We start from the raw sequence: 23287 nt of genomic DNA, 5'->3' as shown, positions 1-23287 counted from the left end.
ATTTAATACTCTTTATTAGCCTCTAAACATTCGATGTGACATAAATTTTAGAAGCGCCTAGAGAACCAAACAACCCCTAAGCATAAAGTCGTTGTCTGACACAAAGAATCACCGTACGGGGTCACGTCAGCCTAGTGGCTAGCTCAATTCGCGCAATAATGTAAGGCCCCGTTTAGTTTCATCCAAAAACTAAAAATTTTTGCATAGTAACCGTCACATCGAATCTTGCGGTACATGCATGGAGTACTAAATGTAGACGAAAAAAAAACTAATTACACAGTTAGTCGAGAAATCGTGAGACGAATCTTTTAAGCCTAAATAGTCTATAATTGGACAATTTTTGCCAAAAACAAACGAAAGTGCTACAGTAGCCAAAAGCCAAAAATTTTCAGAACTAAACACGCCCTAACTTACAGCAGGTGTGTATCACTTGAACCCCACTAATCACCAAACACTTGTTAGACAAAAAATCAGCGAATGATTAGATGAGACATGACTTTACTTTTTTGAAAAAGATTACTTTCATGATTTCTTTTAAAAAAATTATAAAGTTATATTCATAACTTTTGTGTAATGCATTTTACAGGATGAAACTTATAACTATAACTTTTTATTATAACGTTTTTGATACAGTGTTTGGCACAATTTTATATCATGATAACTTTTTTATGACTGAAGAAAAATCGGTAGGTCAATATGAAAAATAAAGAGAGAAAAAAGAAGATAAAAATAAAAGGAGAAAATGTGAAAACTTCATGGATATACACAACGATCGTCGTTTGCTTCAAACCGGGTACAACGCTGCATATAGGGGAAAAAAAGAAAGAAAGTACACCCTATCACGACTAAAAAAACGTTTATAGTAACGGGATAATTTTTTTTTAGGGGCGGCCGGTGATGTAGCCGGTCCAATAGTGGACATGCTCGAGATCCACGAGGTCAGCCGCTCCTACAAATGGCACAGTAGAGGCGACTGATGATATGAGCCGCCCCTACAAATGAGTCGATTTGTAGAGGCGGCTCACTCATCAGCCGCCCCCAGTGTTGCGATTTGTAGGGGCGGCTCAATCAGTAGTCCCCCTACAAATCACACTTGTTTATCATTGATCATCATAAACAGTTGTTATTTTTCTTTTTAATCTCTGGGTAAAATTTGTAACTAGTCTTTCTCCCTCATACTAACTCCAAATGTAATGATTTCTTTCTTAAATTTTTCTAAAATCATGCCCTATCAAGTTACTGTGTTGATTTGGTCATTTTTCGTTTGACAAAGTTTGAGCAATTCAAAATTTTAAATTTAAAAAAATTACAAGTTCTAACAAGATTTTGAAACACCAAATGATTTCAGCTGAAAAGTGATGAATACCAAAGATGTATAACTCATCAAGATCTACAATTTTTATTTTAATTATTTTTTTATCTGACAAAGTGATAGTAAACATTATTCACAAATCAACATGTCTCTTATATAGTTCATGAAACTATGAGTGATATGTGAATTTATGAACAATGTTTACTAACACTTTGTTAAATGATGAAGTGATCAAAATAAAAGTTGTAGATAGTGATGAGTTCAACAACTTTTATGTTCACGACTTTTGTAGTTGAAATCATTTAAGGTTTCAAAATCTTGTTTGAAGTTACCATTTAATGAAATTCAAATTTTGAACTGTTCAAATTTTATCAAATAAAAAGATAACCAAAATAAAAGTTGTCGATAGTGATGTGTTCAACAACTTTTATATTCATCACCTTTACAGCTAAAATAATTTATTGGCTGAAAATCAGGTTTGAAGTTGTCATTTTCTGAAATTCAAAATTTAAATTGTCCACAATTAGTGACAAAGATAGATGACTAGACTAAAATGATAGAGAATGATTTTAGAAAAAAATCATCATATTTGGAGTTAGTATGAGAGAGAAAAACTAGTTACAATTTTTAGCCACAGATTAAAAAGAGAAATCACACTTGTTCATCTTTGATCATCGTGAACAGTTATGATTTTTCTTTTTAATCTCTGGGTAAAATTTATAACTAGTCTTTCTCCCTCATACTAACTCTAAATGTGATGATTTTTTTCTAAAATTTTCTAAAATCATGCTCTATCAAGTTACTGTGTTGATTTTATCATTCTTTTTGTTTGACAAAGTTTGAGCAATTAAAATTTTCAAATTTAAACAAAAAACAAGTTCTAACAAGATTTTAAAATAACAAATGATTTCAGCTAAAAAAGTGATGAATACCAAAGATGTATAACTCATCCAGATCTACAACTTTTATTTTGGTTATTTCTTCATCTCACAAAGTGATAGTAATCATTGTTCACAAATCAACATGTCTCTCATATAGTTCATAAAACTATGAGTGATATGTGAATTTATTAACAATATTTACTAACACGTTGTCAAATGAAGAAGTAACCAAAATAAAAGTTATAGATAGTGATGAGTTCAACAACTTTTATGTTCACGACTTTGGTAGTTGAAATCATTTAAGGTTTCAAAATCTTGTTTGAAGTTGTCATTTATTGAAATTCAAAATTTGAACTGTTCAAATTTTGTCAAATAAAAAAATGACCAAAATAAAAGTTGTAGATAGTGATGTGTTCAACAACTTTTATGTTCATGACTTTCTTATTTGAAATCATTTAATGTTTCAAAATCTTGATTGAAGTTATCATTTATTGAATTTCAAATTTTGAACTGTTCAAATTTTGTCAAATGAAAAGATGATCAGAATAAAAGTTGTAGATAGTGATGTGTTCAACAACTTTTATGTTCATGACTTTCTTATTTCAAATCATTTAAGTTTTCAAAATCTTGTTTAAAGTTGCCATTTATTGAAATTCAAAATTTGAACTTTTCAAATTTTATCAAATGAAAAGATGATCAAAATATAAGTTGTACATCTTGATGAGTTCTACAACTTTGATGTTTACAACATTTTCATTTTAGATCATTTTTATCTTAAAATTCAATTCGAAGTTCACAAATTTAAATTTTAAATTTTTTAAATATATTTTTTTATTTTACAAAATAAAATATATCATTATATCTCTCGAAGTGGCCACGTCACCCCAAATTCACCTAGCGAGCCAGTCTCCCGGAATTGGTTTTCTAGGCCAGCAGCGAGCCACGTCGCCCCAATTCATCCCAAATAAATTGATGCCTCCCTTCTCGGAAAAAAAAGCCCGGCTCCCTCCCACGCCCGGCCTCCCTCACGCTCCTCTCGCGGCGCGCCGCCTTCGCCGCTCGTGCCCCGTCTCCTCCCCCGCCCGCGCCTCCCCTCCCTCTCCCTATCCTTCTCCCTCTACCTCTCTCTCTCGACATGGTGGCGCACCGGCCCGACCCGGCGCGGGCACCTCCACGTACGCACGCCCTGGGCGGCGGCGCCGCCGGTGTGCGCTGCAACCACGCCCACGGCCCTGGTGGTGGTCGCCTCCTAGCACGACGCGGCGCCCGTGAACCCCGCCGTTGGCCGCGGCGCGCGGCTGCCCCCTGGCGTAGCCTGCTCCTGGCGTTCGTCGCATCGTCCCCTCCTCAGTTTGGTCCCCCCTCTCTCTCCTTACCTCTTCCTGCCGGATCTCCCTCTCCCAGCGTTCGCGGAGGCTCGCTCCCCTTCGCTATGGACGTCGATCTATACGTACTAGCTATTTGCTTCATCCGACTTGTTAACTGTCTGCCTGTGCTATAGGAAACCCTAGCTGCCTGTCCTTATCTTCTCGCTACAAATTTGGCTGCAGGTTTCCTGGTGTTTCTTGTTGTGCATGCCGTTAATGTCTACTTAGCTACTGCTTAAATCTAGAACAGCTCTTAGTTCTCACATAGCTATTTGCTTCATCCAACTTGGTGGTTGTCTTGAGTGTATTTTATTTTGGGTGGACCATATTTGTTTCAGGCTAAGCAGGTAGTCACTATTGCTACCAGCTTGTTCAAATTTTATGTTTGAGGCTGAATTTAGCATGCTTTGAAATTGATAATGTCTAAGTTATCTCTATATAACTTAGGTGTTGCCATCTTGGTCAGCATAGGCATCATGGCATCACTCCCAAGTCCTCATAGCAAGCAAATTAGATCCCACGTCTTTTCCATGCTACTATTAAGAGATTTCATCATTTTTATAAAAACAGCTCCACATCAGCTGCCGTGTGTGTTCAGCTGATATTGAATATTTGCCTATTAAGATATTTGGTTTTGGGATGAATTTTATTCTCACTTACCAAACATCCATGCCAAGATGGTAATTTCTCTTTCAAAAAATAGGTTAGCCTTGCAAATGTTATCTAATTCTTTTTCATAGATCTAACACAGCAATCCATTTCTTAAAAGTGGAACAACACCTGTCGGGGACCAATTACTGGGGTACCCAAAGAGGAGGAGCTAATAACCATCAAACGTTGATGCTTCCAAACAGACAAGAGCGTGACTACACAACTTATCCAACGACTGAGGGTTAACTCTGTCTCATCCGACCCCCACAGGTTGGCTCCGCCACGCCCGACCCCTGAGGGCTGGCTCTGCCTTGCCCGACCCCCCGACTATGAGGGCAGACTCCGCCTCGCCCGACGTCCGGGGGCTAGCTCTGCCTCGCCCGATGTCTGAGGGCAGACTCCGCCTCGCCCGACGTCGGAGGGCAGACTCTGCCTCGCCCGATGTCTGGGGGCTGGCTCCGCCTCGCCCGACGTCCGGGGGCAGGCTTCGCCTCGCTCGACGACTGTGCGCTGCTCCTTCATGACTACACGTGCAGATAAGGCGGGGCACTCAAGTCAACCGCAATACCGAGGACCATACCCTGCATACCTGTAGGAAAGTACCGTCAGGATATGACAAGATGGGCGCTTTAAGCCCTTTCAGACATATCAGAGCCCAAACAGTGTTGTGGGCGCTGACATTTGTCTTACAGTGTTATGGGCGCTGGCATTTGCCCTTGGACACGAATCCTAACGAAAACATACGACAACCACTACAGTATAGGAGGAAACTCATGTCATCTACAGTAACGAACGTGGGGTCTCTACGCCGTCTTCTCCCCATAGGGTCGCGGTTCGGCACCCTGGTGCATCGTGTCGCCCGCCGAGGCGGAATAGGACGTGACCACTTGCTGAACGAAGCCAGAGCACGGCCCTATCAGGATCAGCGAACATGCTATCCCTGGCACCATCTGTCGTGTCAGCGGGGCTAGCTCAGAGGAAAAGGAGGACCCGGCATCTTTGAAGGACCTCCTTGGTCTCTGGTTTTTCTTCTTTCTCCCATCTGTAATCCATGCTTCCCCTTGGTCTATAAAAGGAGAGGCAGGACACCCCACTAAGGGCGATCAATACAACACTCCACAGATCATATCACACATAGCAGAGCAGCAACCAAAGAGCTCTGCACCCATTCGACCTTTCTTTCAGAGACTCGGGTCCCGTCCCTCTCTCGCCAGTTTGTATCCCCTACTACGAACTTTTCAGTGCAAATAACACGAGTAGCAGCCATAAACTGGACGTAGGGACATTTTGCCCGAACCAGTATAAACCTTGTGTCTTTTTAGCAAACCAACCGGGCCGAACACGCAATAATACAAATTTACTCGTTGGTGTTTACTCGAAACACCGACAACACCCTTAACATTGTTGTAGGGATTTTTTGAGCTCTTGCTTAAAGTATCTAATCGCACACAGGATATAACACTTTCATGTTTACAGTCCACCCAAATTGTCAGTTTATATTCTATTAGTTAGTATTTGAAAATAGAGCTACTGGTGGAAAAAAAACTAGGATTGGATATACCTCATTGAAGTGTTTCGCCCTGTATTTATGACTGTTGTAGCTGGTTGCTGCATAAACACCTATGTGTGTAGTCCTAATTTTAGTTGTTTCGCTGTGCCAGCTTGTTACTCATAGACTTCCAAAGCTTGATTTAAGGAAAACATTTGTATTCACATATGTGTGTAGACCGCAACACGTTTCAATAGGTCTATGAAAACCCAGGTCTTTTCACCTGCATTTCTATAGGCAAGATAAAACCCAGGTATGTGTACTACATTCTAATGCTGAATTAGACAGTGCTGAATGTAGTATGTTCTGGGTAAAATTTCCATTTTACACTAAGGCTGCCCAAATACCTTCTGATTCTGTTTTGCTTTCAATAATTATATCTCAGTATTCTTGTTATAAGTACCAACAGAAAAAAAAATGGTACAGGTCAGTGGCTGATTTGCTTTTGATGCATGTAATCAATTGGTATAAATGATTATATATTGTTTTGATGTCCATCGATGCATGTAATCAATTGGTATAAATGATTATATATTGTTTTGATGTCCATCAACAGCACTACAGAGATTTATATTACACATTGGCAGCAGCATTTGCTTGCCAGTTTAAGAAGACAAGTAGCATGGACCTTATTAAGTAGATAGTTGTCTTATTTGTTAAATGCTCGTAGTCCTACTTCATTGTACTTGTGCATTGAGTTTGGTTGATACTTGTATGCTCTTGGCAACATTGAAATCATGTGCCATCTCTTATGAATTTTTGGCCTTTTGGGGTGGTCTTCTCAGTATTTCTTCAATTATTTTGTAGGAACGCAGCCAATTGATTGGGAGTACTACAGAAAAGAATTTGGATCAAAAGTTGTCGATATGTACAAAGAGGCCTACGAAAGTAAGTAGTAATTTCCCTCTTCATCTTACTCATGTTTCTGCAAACTGTTGCGCTATTAAATTGCAAGCAATCTGGTTATATTATTTTTGGGATTTGCAACCTGCTATCTTTGTTTAACTTGGAATATTGATTAGAACACCACATGCAACTTCTTTTTTCTTTGTATGGAGAGAAAGATCTATAGTAGTATTGTGTAAATGAAGGGTGCTTCATGTGTGCATTTGAATATCACATATTTTTTAGATACCATATTATTGGAGATATTTTTGATAGAAAATTTCAGCTGAAACTAGGCAGTTCTTACTGGTCTTTGTAAATGTGCTACTAATAATAGGCTGCATCCATGGCGCATTGCAACATTGAACTCTAAGATGGACCTAGATCTAAGGCTTACCATTACCAAATGGGCTACTAATAATGCTAGTCGGTGGCATGAAATGTCATATAGTGCATATATGTACTGAAAGTTCAGACAGATATTTGTTAGACGCTCAGTCCAGTGGTCGTCAAATTTATCCAGGACGTTTGTAGGTTTTGGTTATGCTGCGGTTCAGCAACTGAAGATTGTACTTTCTGTATTAATAATTACATGCATTAATTTCATTTCTTAGTTTTATTCCTGCTTATGTTACAAATGAGTTTGTTGATTTTCACGTAACTTACAGGTGTAATAGTTTATCTATCATTCTTCTCTACTGCTCTAGGTTTGTGCAGGTAGATTTTGTGAAGTTATGGAAGAGCTCTTTTTTTTGGCAACTAACTTCTCTCGTGCATGTGTCTTATGTATGAAGGTTGCTAAATTGGAGGATGCACACGGCTTGAGGCTTTCTTCAGCTCATAGCAGATGTCACCTAGTAACCGACTGTCCAAAGGTTAATTTTCTTTACTGTTTTTTATTTACTTCATTATATGTGTCTTTGGTTGTAAAATTGGAGGTCTTTTATTTGCTTGCATACCTCATAATTCTGATCACTATTTCTGCTTCCTATCCTAAAATGATGTAGATCAAGGAATTTAGGGGTACATGATCCAGAGCTGAATTTTACAGTTCCATAACTAGACCATTTGTTCTCTCAATTAGCGCTCAGCCCCACATTTTTTTAGATGCAGCTAGGCGCACACACTGAGGGCTTTAGTTGTATACCCACATTTTATTTACTTCTGTTTCTTCTCAATTACGGCTTCAAATAACTTGGAACTCATTAACAGTGCCCAAGTTTTTGTGAATTTGGGAACAACACTTTAGCTCCATATGTTACTATCTTATTTATTTTTTTAAGATTTTGTTTAGGCTCTCTTCGGTTATATGCCCACAGTTTACTAACTTGTGTTACGAGCCCAGTTACTTTAGAGGTGTGCTTACTAACAAGTAAAGTTAATCAGTTAATTATATTTTTGCAGGTGTGCATGAGTTGTCCAGTGTGCATGAGCCCAATTACTTTATATCGATTCTCAAGACGTATACATATCGACAATCCTCATTAGTTTATATATTTGTATACATACTTGTAACGTTCATTTAGGTAGAAATCCCCAAGACCAACACCTTGTGCTCTTGTGCTTATAGTCAGATTTGAATTATATATGTTTTGGTCAGATTTGAATTGTAAATTTGAATTATTTTGACAGAAAAATGTACTATAGGGGCGGTTCTAGACTAAACCGTCCCTACAAAAAGGTATTATAGGGGCGGCGGGTACTACAACCGCTCCTACAAATCTATTTTGTAGAGACGGCACCAGCCGCCTCTACAAAATAACATCAGTCGCATCTACAAATCGATTTGTAAGGATAGTCTGAGAACCGTCCATATAAATACATGATTTGTAGAGAATATATGGTAGAGGCGACTGGCCAAACCACCTCTACAAATCCCCCGGAGCCGTCCCTGCAAAGGATAGTAGTGCATGACGTAGTAACGTGGGAAACCGCCAGGCCGAGTGGAGCGTTTCGTTCCGGGACGAACGATTGCCAATCTGAATTTGCGGTATCATTTGAGCTTATACTATCTGAATTCCCGGAACGAACGCCACATATGCTGTCTTCGTGAAAACTAGCCCGCATGAATACACGCGGCTAATCGGTAAGATCGAGGCAACTTCCCGGCAGATGCCGAGACAGTCACGGTCACGGGTGGGTTGGCCTGGTGATTCTTTCGCTTTTCCTTTTGCCGACTGACGACTCCCATGCTGCGTGCTATGGGTTCTGTCCCTATGACTGTACATGTGTGGGAACCAGGGCCAGGGCATCTTCGTTGATGGGGCATCTGTGCATCCCTCTCGGTGCCAAAGCGACATGTACACTGGAGCAGTGAGCCAGAACTTTATTCAGATCAGTGGCACCGAAAGCCAGCAATTGTGTGAACGCATATGATTCAGATCAGTAGCTAGAAGAGACTTACGGCCTGTTCTCTTGTTGTTACAGCAAGAGCTTATCAATCAACCAATAATATTTTTCTTTTGTAACAAAAATAGTCAACAATTTTCGGTCGTGCGATGAAAATAAAATATGAGAATCGCGTTCTCTGCGGCACATCCATGACACCCCAAAGCACAGGTGTGAACCCATGTGACTAAGCATAAAGTCGTTGTCTGACACAAAGAATCACCGTACGGGGTCACGTCAGCCTAGTGGCTAGCTCAATTCGCGCAATAATGTAACTTACAGCAGGTGTGTATCACTTGAACCCCACTAATCACCAAACACTTGTTAGACAAAAAATCAGCCTAGTACTGTAGCACTTTTGTTATTATTTAATAATTAGTGTCCAATCATAGTCTAATTAGGCTTAAAAGATTCGTCTCGTGAATTTCGTTTAAACTGTGTAATTAGTTTTATTTTTTATTTATATTTAATGCTCTTGAAAATTTTTGGGAAACTAAGATGTTTGACAAGACTCTCCGCCTTCTTCGCAGAAACTAGAGCTGGAGAGTCAGAGTCGTGCCAAACTGGTTCTAAGCACAGGTCAAGTCATTGTCTGCCACAAGCCACAAGCCACAAGCCAACAAAGGATCACACGGGTAGTGCAGTAGTACGTGGCAACCTCGTTTTCCAGAATACTCCTATATAAGGACGTCATTAGCAGGTAAGTGCAAATGCCCACAGCCCACTTGCGTCCGTGTGCATCACTTGAGCCTATACTAGCTCAAGACTAAACTCTTGATACAGCCACACCAGCAAGGCAACAATGGAGGCGGCAATGGTGAGCGCCTTCTCAGGGGCAATGGGATCGGTCCTCTCCAAGCTCGCCGGCTTGCTGGAGAAGGACTTCAAGCTGGCTAGAGGTGTGAAGGAGGACATCGTCTCCCTGAGAGACGAGATGAGCACCATCAACGCTTCCCTCATGGAGCTGTCTCAGATGGAGGAACCAATCGACGATCTGCATAGGGAGCTGCGTGCCAAGGTGCGTGAGCTGGCCTACGACATGGAGGACTGCCTGGACATCTCCATGCACCGCCTCGGCGACCCTAGTAAGGCCGGGTTTCTGCGCGAGCTCAAGTCGCTCAGAGCGCGCTGTGAGATCGCCAAGCTGATCAGTGCGCTCAAGGCTCGAGTGGCGCAACTAGGCAATCGACACAAGCTGATCCTCCAGCTGCCCGAGCGTCCTCGCGCTGTGTGCGTCGACCCTCGGATACAGGCGCTGTACCAAGACCCTGCCAGCCTTCAAGGCATCGGCGGCCACAAGGAGAAGGTCGTGGAGGAGCTCCAGGATGGTGCACCCCAGCTGAAGGTGGTGTCCATCCTGGGGACCGGAGGGATTGGCAAGACAACTCTCGCCAACCAGGTTTACACTGCCATCCAAGGCAAGTTTGACTGCACCGCTTTTGTATCGGTGTCCCGAATCCCAGATTTCGCCAAAATCTTCTCAGATATAATCCAACAGTCTGGGTGGTATTCTATAAGCCAAGATGATAACGAAATCATCAGTCGGCTCCGTCGACGTCTTCAAAACGTAAGGTACTACTGCGCTCTGTTGCTCATACGGCTATGCTATTCTTTTAACAACAAAGCAAAAGATCTGCCTCTGCCTTGTGTGTTTGTGGGGTCACTCCTGGCCTCTAGCCCTCGTAATTGAACACACGGGGAGAGGCCGAGGGTTTCCCAGGAGTGTGCTGAAGCAAACGTGTGAGAGTGAGCGAATGTAATGGTCCGTAGAGCGATGGAAAAATGCGGATTAAATACTCATTAATTTGCTCGGGATCACCGGGCTCTGCTCTTACACGAGCACCCCAGGTATTTATAGGTAATACCCAGAGGCGCGATAAATTTACATTAGGGCCAAGCCCGACGGAGCGACTACTACATAACGGCCAAGGGTACGGCGGTGATCTCCCTCCCTTGGCCAACTACTCTCTACCTTAACCACCTTGATGGAACCGCTGCCGCCGCCAAGTCAGTTTCACCCTGCGGCGGGCACTAGACCTTCGCACGTTCTGGCCGAGGGTCGACTCGGCCTAGCCAGCTTGCTCTCCTTTCGCCGTACTCCTCCCACGATGCGGGCCTTCACGCACGGTACCTGGACACACGGATGAAACATGGTATACTGGAAACCCTCGCCGCGAGGGTTAGCACCCGCTGCGAGGTGGTTTAGTCTGACTAAAAGAAGGGCGGAGCGCCGGGGGAGGAGCGATGCCGGGGAGGCCTCCCCCCAACAGTGTTTTTGTACCTACACTAATCACAGTATTTTAGAAAAATCACACTTAATAATCAAAGAAAAAGAAAGATCTTACTGTCTCATGCGAGGCAAGTATAGTACGGAGAATTGGAGTATGAAGCTCGATCTAGCATTCTCATTTTGGTCTTGATATACTCTCAAAATACAATTTTGACATGCTAAACTCGCTAATTGTAGCACACAAGTCTTCAGATTTTGCGATAAACCCCCTGTGAGGCATGCTGACCATATGATGATGTCGCCGTCACAATGGCAATGCAATGGTACCCACTTCCAGTGCCTTCCCCATCTCAGGCCCCTCTTGGACCGTATGGCTCGGCGCTTGGCCTGGGGTCTCTGTGGTTTAGGTGAATTGTGATTGCTAGGCCTCTGCTAGTTGGGCCGGTGCAAGCCGCCCGAGCGGCTAACTAATCAGTGTTTTGAGATACTCGGGTATCGTAACACCCGACAGTAGCCCCCTAGCATCTTCGTGATCTCGGAGTGATAGTGAAGATGTTGAATCTTGACTGTATCATCATTCGCGGCAGGAAAAAAACGCGGCAGGCGGGCAGGCAGGCCCACGCACGCGATGCAGCTGGACGATCGATCATATTCGTGGTGGGTGACTGCTGATCGGGTGCGTGGCAGTGGGCATGCAGTGGCAGTGGCAGCACTAAAACATGGCCGAGGACAGATCTTACCGGCCGGATTTTGGCAGTATTGATACTGCACCGCGGTAGGCTAGCTGCATGCACCGGTCGGGGCCGTTGTTAGTGGGGAAAGGGGTGACAGATACGAAGAGGGTGGACAAGACTGTCGCCAACAGCCGTTGCCCAAAATACAAGATTCATTCTATGTTTGTGTAGCGCAACAGGTAAAGAGTTTAATACTTATTTTTGTCTTCTCCAACAATAAGACCCAAAAGAGAACACTTTCTGCAAATAGGTCTCTAGGAGAGAGGATATCAGATTTGGGTTATATCTCTTCAGATACCCAAAATTGGTCTTCCATATAGGTACTCTGTTCAAGCCTATAGGTATTCTGTTGGAGACACATTTTAGGTTTGGGTTCCTCATGGGTCTCATGTTAGAGACAGCCTAAGTGAAGATATTAGACTAGCACTGTTGGCCCCTCAAATGTTAGGGCCACGCTATCTCATAATTCAGAATGTCAAGTGAGCAATTTGTCAAAAATTTTAAAAAATTGGACTTCATGTGGTATTGTTAGCGATCTTAGGGTGCGAAAATGCATTTTGAGAGACCGTGACCTAAATAAGAATGCGGGACAGGTCAAGGACCACTGATGAAGTTTACTTCTGTCAATATGTAAATTTTCTTGTCAAAATAGTTGTTGAGTCAAAGTCTCAACTTATGGACCATGTAGATGACCAAAACTTCTTACATCTGTGATAGGAAGAGTTGATTGACATGCACTAAACAGTATGAACTAAGAGTAGCATTTTTCTTTTGGCCTTCACTAAGCTCAGTCGGTTAGGTTACTTGTAATATAAATTGACCACTTGTGCTTAAATTCTCGATTTGACACGTGTGCTTGTATTTTTAATTAAAATCTAGGACTTAGCAGCACCATTCTTTGAGTAGTATTAGGCATGCCCATTGACATAGAGGCACTTTTATTGGCTTTGTCTTTCGGGGATGATCATAGTCATAAGGGTAGACTTTGTGTGCATGTTTGTGAGCCTCTGGATTATATTAAAAATAGACAACCAATGCAATAAAAAGTATGGTAATTTATATGACCACATTGTATTTCTTTTTACTACTAAAATGACAAAATCATATTTGTACCGTTAATACCTGATACCTGATGTGCGCCCCCAGCCCCATGGCGCGTTAATGTTGCTCAAAATAAAAATTATGGCGATGGATCGACTAGAAATGGACCGAAATAGCCAAGTTTGGTTACCTGCTTGCACAATTTTCAAATTTCTTGGACTTACCTGTACACAGTCCATATTGAACTAGCACAATATGCTGTCTTGATACAGATTATACATTTGATTTTGTACATTTCTGCTTGTGGGAAGATTTATGCATTCAGTATTTATTTCTCTCTAAACCATAATGTGTTGGCAAAATTGCACTTAAACTTTTCCCTTTTGTCTAATCGAGCCAATTAAATGTAGTATAAATTTGTTGATTTGGGGATTTTAGCTGCTTTCAAATGTTTAATCAAGCTCTTATTAACATTTACTGTTAGATAATTGTGAGCTGTATTTTTATGCAATATATGTGTGATGAATTTCATTTTTTTTCCTGGCAGGTACCTTATTGTTATTGATGATATGTGGACAATAGGAGCATGGAACACTATCAAGAGCTGTTTTGTGGAGAATAATTGTGGTAGTAGGGTTATAACAACTACACGTATTGAAGATACAGCTAAGTCATGCAGTTCTAGCTTCCATGGGTATGTCTACAGGATGGAACCTCTTAATGATGTTGACTCAAGAATATTATTTCACAAAAGGATTTTTCATTCAGAAGATGGTTGTCCGCAGCATCTAAAATGTGTTTCCAATGAAATTTTAAAGAAATGTGGAGGGTTGCCACTAGCAATACTTACCATAGGCAGCATTTTGGCGAATCATCAGGATGTTGGTTCGACGGAAATCTGGGAGAAGATAGTGCATTCCTTTCGTTTCCAGATGGAAAGAAGCCCGGCTTTTGAATGGCTGAGACATGTGTTTAATCTTGGCTACAATGATTTATCTCTAGAACTCAAGACATGCATGCTATATCTTGGAATTTTCCCAGAAGATTGCAAAATAGTTAAGGATGATTTGTTGAGGCGATGGATAGCTGAGGGTTTTGTTACTGAAAAGCATGGTGACATCCAAGAGGAGATTGCAGAGAGTTACTTCAATGAACTAATTAACAGAAATATGATTCAAATAGCTGAGTTCGATGACTGCGGGGAAGTATTTTCTTGTCGAGTGCATGATCTATTGCTTGACTATATCATAATCAAGTGCACAGACCAAAACTTCGTCACTATAGTTAATGACCAACAAAGCACAAAAGGCCCTTTGGATGTTCGTCGGCTATCCCTTCATGTCAAGCACTCATCAGAAAGAAATGGCGTTCTGGAGAACATGGCTCTGACCCAGGCTAGGTCATTTAACTTCTGCGGGCCTGCCCAATGGCTGCCTTCTCTGACAAAATTTCGACTTCTGCGAGTTTTAAATCTTGATATCAATGGTTCCATGGATAGGCGGTACGACATGTCCTGTATACACAGTTTGTTCCAACTGAGATATCTGAGAACCAACGGAATTGGCAGTAATAAGAAACTGCTAACACAACTGCGCAAGCTAGAACAACTGAAGACACTGGAGGTGGCCAGAGAAGATGGTTATTTCGTTCTGGATGCTCAGATGTTACCCTCGACGTTGTGGCATCTGAATCTTCCGGCTGTTGTGAAGCTGGCAGCTGGTGGGATCGGCCATTTGACAAACCTCCGTACATTAAGTGAGTTCGAAATAGAACTCAGAGATGTGGGGAGAATGAAGGAGCTCGGCGAGCTGACTAATCTCAGGGAGCTAAAGCTGTTGGGTTCATATGGTGTGGGAGACACTAGTGAAGTTCTACTCTCTTCCCTCTGCAAACTCGTCTGCCTTCGGTCCATAGTCATCCGCAGATCCCTCGTCGAAGAAGACGTCTTGGCTCGTTGGTCGCCGCCTCCGCGCCATCTCCGCCGTCTACATGTGCTGGAATGCCTCTTCTCCACCATCCCAGCTGATTGGATCACCCACCTTCATAACCTCAGCAGCTTGGAGATCGAGGTCCGGTCGCTGCCAAGCGATGGCATTGTCGTTCTCGCCAGGCTCACCTTGCTGGTGCACCTCAAGCTTCACGTCAAGGAGCATGTCCCCCGAGAAGGCTTCGTGGTTTTCCACCGCGTGGCGTTCCCAAATCTCCGGGAGTTGTGGTTCCGATGGGAGGAGCCTTGCCTTGTGTTCGAGGCGGGAACCATGCCGAGGCTTCGGAGCCTGGTTATAGATTGCTACGCGAAAGGGGCGCGGCAAGCCGATGGTGTGCTTGACGGCATCCAGCATCTTGGTAGCCTCGTGGAGTTTAAGGTACATGTTTACGAGCGCGAGGGCTACATTTCCTGGATGTTGCTTTGCGCCGACCTTAAGAGTGCACGAGTGGAGGAGCAACGGAGGTGGGACAAGACAAGCCTGAAGGCTGCGCTCAAGGAGGCCATCAGCAAGCATCCGGGAAGCCTTCGCGTTGTCATCAAATATATGTAAAAAGCATATATTGTATGGTTACAAGTAAAAAAGCCTTCGCTCAACGGGGGTGGGTCAAAGCATGATTTAGGGGAGACTATGTAAAAAGGTGCATTTCCCTCTTGGAGCAAATAGGCCAATAGATGGCGTTACAAGTAAAGATACGTATGGTTAGGGATAACTGAATCGAATACAAGCTTTATTAGAAATAAAGATAGAAATAGAATCCTAGATGTGAAAGAAGATTAGACCCAATATAACATATCTTGTATGCCATGGAGGCATGCATGGTAATGGTATCGGTGTTCCTCCTGTTTTCTTTAAAAAAAATCTTTAGGTCTGGTTGCACATGATCATGAAGTCGTAACGCTTCCACAGTTTGAGCAAACCACGTCCTTCTGTGACAACTATACCGAAACGCCATGCCTATTCAGACAAACAAATGTCATGCCAACTCATTCTCATGCGACCTTATTAGTAAAAAAACTCATTCTCATGCAACAGTTACGCATCCAGAATAGTCTTGCAGCATGTACAGGACGTGCATATCATTTGATAGATAAGACAGTGCATAATAACATATCTTTAATTTCGGCTGCCAACGCAAGCAATTTCCAACAGTATGGCACCATTTGTCAGCTAAGAGGTGCACATAAAATGATATGCATAATTGAAAACAGTGATGATGATTTGACGATAATCAAGGTGATAGAGACTAGCAAACTTAGGCAATAATATAACAAGTTCCAGGGGAGCAAATGCTATTTACTCAACAGTTGTTAGGACAAAACCAAGAAAACATGGAGGGGCAAAAAAAAATACAAACACACCGATAAATTTTATACAGAAGAAAAATGGTGGGTTGAATTATTCGATACATCACACGTTACTAAACTATATGCTTCTTTGGCTACACAACACTATCCTCCAACTTTGCTCTTCCGTCTTCCCCCGTTCACCCAAATTACTCACAAATCATAAAGTGTAAAATACACTTGCCAAGAAGAATTTCAATATAAATACAATATATGCAGGCAACAGTGTCCAAAATGGTGGTCTTGGGCTCTTGGCCTTGAAGTCAACCACTAGGCGCCGCAATTGGTATGTCTTCCATGCTCTTTTGGAACATTATCTCAGTAGGTTTTAAGCACCCACGAATGTACTCCTGCCCAAGTTGTGCTCGCTCATTGTCCCCAAATCCGAATACAATGCCCTTATTTGTCACTGCAACAGTGTGATACAGTCCAGTGCTTATTTGGGAGACGTAGTGATCCTGCAGGCTCTCAAGAACACGGGGCCTCATTACTTTGTCTGATGATCCTCGGTCAGGAAACCCTAAACTCCCAAAGCCCATCCATCCAAATGCAACAACTGAGCCCTCGTCCGTGAGAACAAACGTCTTTCTCTTCCTTGCACATACCTAAAAAAAATTAAGAAAAGGTTTCAGACATGGAACTGATAACACATGTGTGAATAGCAAGGGCACTTTAATTAGACCAAGAAATTAGTATCTCATATTGCTGCATAGAAGAATTGATAAACTTCTAAAAAACAAATAATTTGCAATGCCAATTTTATTTAACTATATTCCAAAGTGCTTGCTAAATATCTTCCTTGCCAATATGTGCAACAGACCTGCACAGCAACTTGGCCCTTCAAGCTGCCGATCACTTCTGGGCTAGTTTTATCATTTTCATCACCATGACCTAAGGCTCCACAATATCCTCTGCCCCAAGTATAAACCTGTAAAGTTCAGATTCAGACTTTATACTTATGCCTGGAGAACAATTATTAACAATATATATATATATATATGTGAATGTGAACAGGACAATATAGACTTACGTATCCTAGTGCATCAAGAGCCACAGCATGCTCATCTCCAGCAGAAACACGGACTACATGAATGTTCCTCCTCTTAAATGATTGGATTGCACGAGGAAGAAGTTCGTCATGCTGATCCCCATGTCCAAGGCAGAAATTAGTGCAAGACCCAAAGGAATGAACTGTCCCATCATCTGTTACAGCAAAAGTGTAGCTTGCACCGGCTGCAATCTGCACCACCTGAGTGGGGCCTTCAAACAATTCAATAAGCTTTGGAGTGGCCCTGTCTATGGTGTCACCATGACCAAGTTGGCCATGTGTATTACTTCCACAAGTATATACTTGTCCATCCCTTGTAAGAATCACAGTAAAACTTAGACCAGTAGCAACCTGTGATAGCATCAGATCACGAATACTGAATTACAGAGGCAAAATGAAAGATCTTAATGGCTCAGAACAAAATCTAGGCAGCCTAGTGACTAAACAGTATAGAAAAATGCAATATAGATAAGTGTAGAAATAAATAGCCTCAGAAAGCTTCTCCCAATAACATATAGATACATGTAAAATGGTGAATGAGTGTGTTCATTGTTCAATAGAGAGCTGATTTAATATGTAATAGAAGTATGAAAATGAAGTAGCAGCAACGATCAAAAGATAGGAATCACTTGTCCCAAAAAGAAAAACAAACAGAATTAGGTGGTTTGCCCTCAGGACCTGAGCTGTAAGATAGTTCCCAAAGATATGTGCACATGCACATGATTAAGCAGGGAAGGGATCATTAACATGGAGCAAGTCAATTTTTTAGTACTGACATATAAAGAAAACATCACGATGTGGGGCATTTATTGATAAAATCTTCAACATGTGAGTCATACTGATTAACTACAGAACGTGATTTCAACAAGAAATAGAGAAATGGAGATGAAATACACATGTGCAAATACAATACTCCAGAAATCAATGGGCATCTTCAGAACTAAGTTACAATTTCACAGAAAAATTACAAGAAAGCGGCGGGACATATTACAATTTAGAAAATTTTAAGTGATCGACTTAAGAATAAGTACAGGAGTATCATTAGAGACACAACATAAAAGGATGAGAAAGATCTGTGGTCCCACCTGCTTGCAGGGAATCCCTTTAAGCGCTTCTACTTGCATTGGTCGAAATATAGTTCTCCCCACTTCACCATGACCACAGCATAATGATGAATTATCACCACAGGTGAAAACCTATTTAGACAAAACCCTTCAGAACACCAAGGCAAGGAAAAGTAGTAATACAGCAATAGGCATAACTGGCTTCAATTAAGGAGATCATCAATTACCTCCCCAGACTCCGTAACAAAAGCAGCATGGTTGTGTGAAGCAGAGATGTTTATAACACGAGAAAGTGATGGGAAGGAAACCCGACTGAATGCCGCACACTGTGTAGTATCTGGGCCATGACCTAGCACACCACACAAGCTGGACCCACAAGAATAGACAGAAGAGTCATGGACCAAAAGTGTGTGATATCTTCCTGTGGCTACTTGCATCTGGAAACATACAGGAGGTTCACATGTATAAGGAAACAATTTGGAAACAACAAAAAAATTGTAGCGGTTTCAATGCCATCCAACATCAGGGAAACCTGTGTCCAAATACAAGAAGACAACTAGATTTTTCTGATTTGATATTATTATTTCTTTCTGGAAAAAATATATAATGTGACAATTAGTAGTGAACTCGAATACTAGTAAACTTGTAGTCTTGTAACGATATTGAATAAGCCACAAGACTCAGTATAATTAAGATAAATAGTATGTCCAAAACGCCACCATGCACTGTCCAGAACAAAAAATCCACTAGCAGGAATTATATGGCAACTATCATTACTATGAGAAGTTATAATCGCATCACAATGTAAGAAATTAAGGCATAATTTATATTTAAAGTAATTAGGACATTTGTAGCACAATAGCAACTCAATTTACCAGGATTTCAACATCACAGACAATCACTTCCGAACGGTTTCAGATTGTAATTGTGCAGTATATTACGAAGTTAGCATTGTTTGACACAGGAAAATGCATATCAGCATGTCAATACAGGAACATTAACATGTTAATCAATCTGAGATAAGTTGTAAAATCCCCTCCAACTCCGAAACAAGAAAATTTGATCTATATTTGCCTAGAAAAGAATGTCTTAGATTTGTTTATAATGACTAACATGTGCTCAATATCCCATTTAAGCCACACAAGGGTGTTCTTATCAGCTTCAAATTATTAGCTTCTTTTAAAGCTTTAGCACATATAAGCCATGCAGTAAACATGTCGTGGTAATTATAGTATTCCAAAGTGGGTAGAGTCCAGAGTGTGAGGTAAATATTTATTTCTAAAACACAAGATAATCTCATGGCCGTACATACAAGATATGAAGATTGGAATTTTCATTAGGCCTCATAGAGTGAAGTGAAAGGAAAGCATGCTCACGCTGCCCGATGAGGTCTCGACCGTGCCTGACGACTGCTCGACGGACTGCAGGAACCTGAGCACCTTCTTCCAGCTTCCCCCGCACCTCTCCAGCAGCTCCCCGCGGGCGGCGGGGCCCAAGGCCACGAGCGCGGCCCGCGCGGCGCAGAGCTTGGACGCGGCGTACTCGGCGAGCGGCCTGAGCGCGCGGCAGGTGGCCTCGAGCCTGGCGAGGTCGGCGGCCGCGAGGCCGCCCGAGGTCAGGACCTCCCCGATGAGGTGGCCCGGGAGCTCCTCGATGGAGAACGCGCGCGGCGCCTTCTCCCCGGCCATGGATCCACCGCCGGGGCCCGGGTGAGGTGATGAAGCCTTGCGTCTCTTGGTCCCGGATCGATCGGAATCATCCAAGGATCCGGCCGCGCGGGTCGAAATGGCGCCGGGGTCAGCGGGGAGGGCAGCGGCAGCGGCAGCGGCGGAGGGGGGCTGGTGTTGGGGACCGAATCAGATCGAGCAGCTGAGAGGGTATCCGGCGCGCAGGCCCAGCTTGAGCAGCTCGGAGCGCACCGGTGGCAGGCGGCGGAAGCAGCAAACCCCGATTGGAACGAACCGAAGCGAATGGAACCGAATCGCGCGAGGGAGGTCGAATTGAGGGAGGAACAGCTCGGAGCACCGAATTCCAGCACCAATCCCGACCTCGGCAGCTCCCAGCACCAAGCGTAGGCGAATCGAGTGGTGGGCGCTGGGGGGTTTGAGGCCGGGGAGCGGAGAATCTTTCCTAATCGGGGGATTCCTTGCCGTCGCCTTTTTTTTTCCCTTTCGAAAGGCCAGAGGAAGGAATTTCTGTGCACGAGAAGGAATGGAGAGGAGGAAAAGAGCAGGACGCGAGTGATGAGGCGCTGCTGCAAGGGTGCCGTCGCGTGCGTGGATCCACCAACGCCTTCTCCATCTCCACCCACTAGGCCGGCTCGTGGGGAGCGAGCGTCTCCTTCTTGCGATCACTGAGCCTCTGGGCCCCAGGGGATGTGGGCCCAGCTGTCGGCAACAGGATTGTGGAGGGGTAGGGTCTGCATGCAACGAAAGGGGTGGAGCGCTAGGTCGCTCGCATCGCCACAGAGGCTGACATGGCGGATCGGGACGCGGCTGGCCCGGATCTGCGTGCGTTTCTGCCCCTTCGCTTCACTGAAAAATATTGTTTCTGGCTCATTCGTTGAAATACTGTTCTGATTAAAAAAATATACTGGAAAAGATGAATTATAAAAGAAGGGCGGCGGGGGCTGGACCACAGGAAGGAGTAAAGATGGCAACGGGACCCCGATACCTGACGGATATTTGATCCATTAGGAGGCGGGAATGGGATCATATCTTTATCCGTGGGTATTTAAATGGGCAAGAATCCATCCTCGATGGGTATAGCGGGTACGGAAACGTTCCCTGTTTATCCGTCCCCGTTACCCATTAGGGAACCCGACTATTTGAGCTGTCATGCGAGTATTAGGTCCAAAGAAGCTCAACAGACGTATTTTGGTCTAAATCTGAACAATCATATATATAGTTTGTGTGTTCTAGGAACCCTAGTTCAATTTTTTCTCACTATCTCCGCTAGTAGCACAAGCACGCCTACCTCGCGAGCGCTCGTGCCCCTCGCTTCCTCAGTTCGGTCTCTCTGCCACCTTTGCTCGTCCTCCTCGCAACCTCGCTCCTTTTCTTTGGCATCTCCGAGACTCCGACACTTGTACCCGGATCAAGAAGAAACGTCTCCGATTGCAAAGTTGCGACCCCAAGTGTCCTTGTTTATCGAGTATGCAGCACCCGTTGGGTATTTGTTACCCGACCGATACCCGACGAGTACGGGGATGGATAAGAATCTATACCCGAGACAGTTAACGGGATGGGGACGGGATAAATTCTTCGTAGCGGGAAAGACAACGTTCTGACGATACTCGACGGGTATATCCCCGTTGCCATCCTTAGAGGGAGGCTTCCAGACGGCGGAGAAGGACGTGGGCTGGCTGTGGCTGGCTTGGCCGTGAAGAAACGAGCACGGCCGGTGTGGTGGCTGGGCTGGCAGCATTAACGGCAAGTTTTCGGTTACCCGGCCGTGTTCTGTCACCTGAACGTGTTTTCGGTTCAGCGTGGCTAGTCTGCTGATCTCGTGCGCCCCCATGCGCGTGACGTAACGCTGGTCAAGTGGACCGGACCACTCCGTCGTCTTTTGACACTGGCTATCAAGAACTGGCTTTTCTTTTCGTTAAGTAGGTACACGTACTTTTATGATGTAGTAGTATAAAAAAACGGCAAAACTCTTCTAAACTCAGCAGACCGTCTATGCTTACCTTGTCGGTTAGCAACTTTGCGGCTTAAGGAGCCCAAGCCCTTAAAGTACATGCATAAAACAGAGTCAGTGGTCAGTTTAGTGCATATTACATACAACTACTCTCAACACAACTTCAGAACTGAATTTGGGCCTGTTCGTTTGGAGGAATTTGGATGGTTTGGAAGAATGCTGTAGGAATTTGTGAGAGAAAACACTGCTCCGGATGAAAAAAAGAAGTGGATCAAGTCGGGTTTAAGGGCACGCGAACGGGGTTTGTCGTCATTGAGTATTCCCTGTTGTGACCCCGACAAAATTAGGCCTTGAAAAACAACGCTTCCGCACTGCAATCCTCTTTCATCGGGATACTAAACAACCACCGACGTCGCCGCTCTTTCTTCCTGTTCCCTGATGAACAAAAGGTCCCGAAACATCGCTAAACCTAGTATGCATATAAATTTTAGAGCTCTTTTGGATTACTGGATTTTTTAAGAAAAAAGTCTACTTAACTCCCCCACCTATCAACCATGGTCTACTTCACTCCCTAAACTATAAAACCATCTATTTTATCCCCTGAACTTTTCAAAACCGTCTATTTTACCCCCCGGGCGGTTTTCGACGGTGGTTTTGCTACAGTAACGATAGTTTGCTGCAGTAACGGTGGTTTCACCTTTTCCTTTTATTTATTTATTTTCGCTGAATCTTTAAAAAATCATAGTAAATCACAAAAAAATTATAAAATAAAAAATCTAATTTTGTTGGACTCCACGTGAGTAGATCTACACAATGAACATATAATATTATATGTTTTAGTATAAAATTTTTGCTGTAGTTTTAGATTAATTGGAAAATTTAATTTTGTCTGTAATTAATTGGAACAATTCATAGCTGCAGCTTCTGTGGTCCAATTATGGTGAAATTTTTATAGTAGGCTAATTATTATATGCTTGAACTATAGTAAAAATTTCGTACTCATTGGACCATGTATAACTTAGTTATAGATAAATTCCAATTAATTACAGACAAAATTAGATTTTCCAATTAATCTAAAGGTACAGCAAAACCTTTATACTAAAGCATACCACATTATATGTTAACTATGTAGATCTACTCATATGGAGTCCAACAAAATTGGAT

The 23287-nt window shown here is 42.9% G+C and overlaps 2 protein-coding genes across 2 annotated transcripts; one reads left to right on the top strand and one right to left on the bottom strand.

Moving 5' to 3' along the window:
* The first annotated feature begins 9758 nt into the window (after positions 1-9758).
* On the top strand, positions 9759-15887 carry LOC136549639 (disease resistance protein RGA5-like). The gene is made up of 2 exons (XM_066541001.1): positions 9759-10605; positions 13586-15887. Exons 1-2 carry the CDS (start codon positions 9836-9838, stop codon positions 15576-15578), a joined length of 2763 nt encoding a protein of 920 aa, XP_066397098.1. The 5' UTR covers positions 9759-9835; the 3' UTR covers positions 15579-15887.
* Positions 15888-16288: 401 nt separating this feature from the next.
* Positions 16289-20775, bottom strand: LOC136549638 (ultraviolet-B receptor UVR8-like). Its single transcript, XM_066541000.1, has 6 exons — positions 19861-20775; positions 18712-18921; positions 18506-18616; positions 17403-17771; positions 17193-17300; positions 16289-16977 (listed from the first exon to the last, which is right to left on the bottom strand). The coding sequence occupies exons 1-6, from the start codon at positions 20170-20172 to the stop codon at positions 16636-16638; spliced, it is 1452 nt and encodes a 483-aa protein (XP_066397097.1). The 5' UTR covers positions 20173-20775; the 3' UTR covers positions 16289-16635.
* Between the last annotated feature and the right edge of the window lie 2512 nt (positions 20776-23287).

This window comes from Miscanthus floridulus, chromosome 4 (genome assembly GCF_019320115.1).
Source record: "Miscanthus floridulus cultivar M001 chromosome 4, ASM1932011v1, whole genome shotgun sequence".
In the NCBI taxonomy this organism is placed as follows: domain Eukaryota; kingdom Viridiplantae; phylum Streptophyta; class Magnoliopsida; order Poales; family Poaceae; genus Miscanthus; species Miscanthus floridulus.
Note: the sequence above shows the minus strand (reverse complement) of the source record. Positions and strands in the feature narration are given on the sequence as shown.

Bases quoted from the DNA above. Each gene is read 5' to 3' on its own strand.
- LOC136549639 (XM_066541001.1), top strand. From the start codon at position 9,836: ATGGAGGCGGCAATGGTGAGCGCCTTCTCAGGGGCAATGGGATCGGTC. The intron at 10,606-13,585 runs GTACTACTGCGC...TTTTCCTGGCAG, and splicing joins CGACGTCTTCAAAACGTAAG to GTACCTTATTGTTATTGATG.
- LOC136549638 (XM_066541000.1), bottom strand. From the start codon at position 20,172: ATGGCCGGGGAGAAGGCGCCGCGCGCGTTCTCCATCGAGGAGCTCCCG. The intron at 18,922-19,860 runs GTGAGCATGCTT...GTATGTTTCCAG, and splicing joins TCGAGACCTCATCGGGCAGC to ATGCAAGTAGCCACAGGAAG. The intron at 17,301-17,402 runs GTAAGTCTATAT...TGAACTTTACAG, and splicing joins CTCTTGATGCACTAGGATAC to GTTTATACTTGGGGCAGAGG.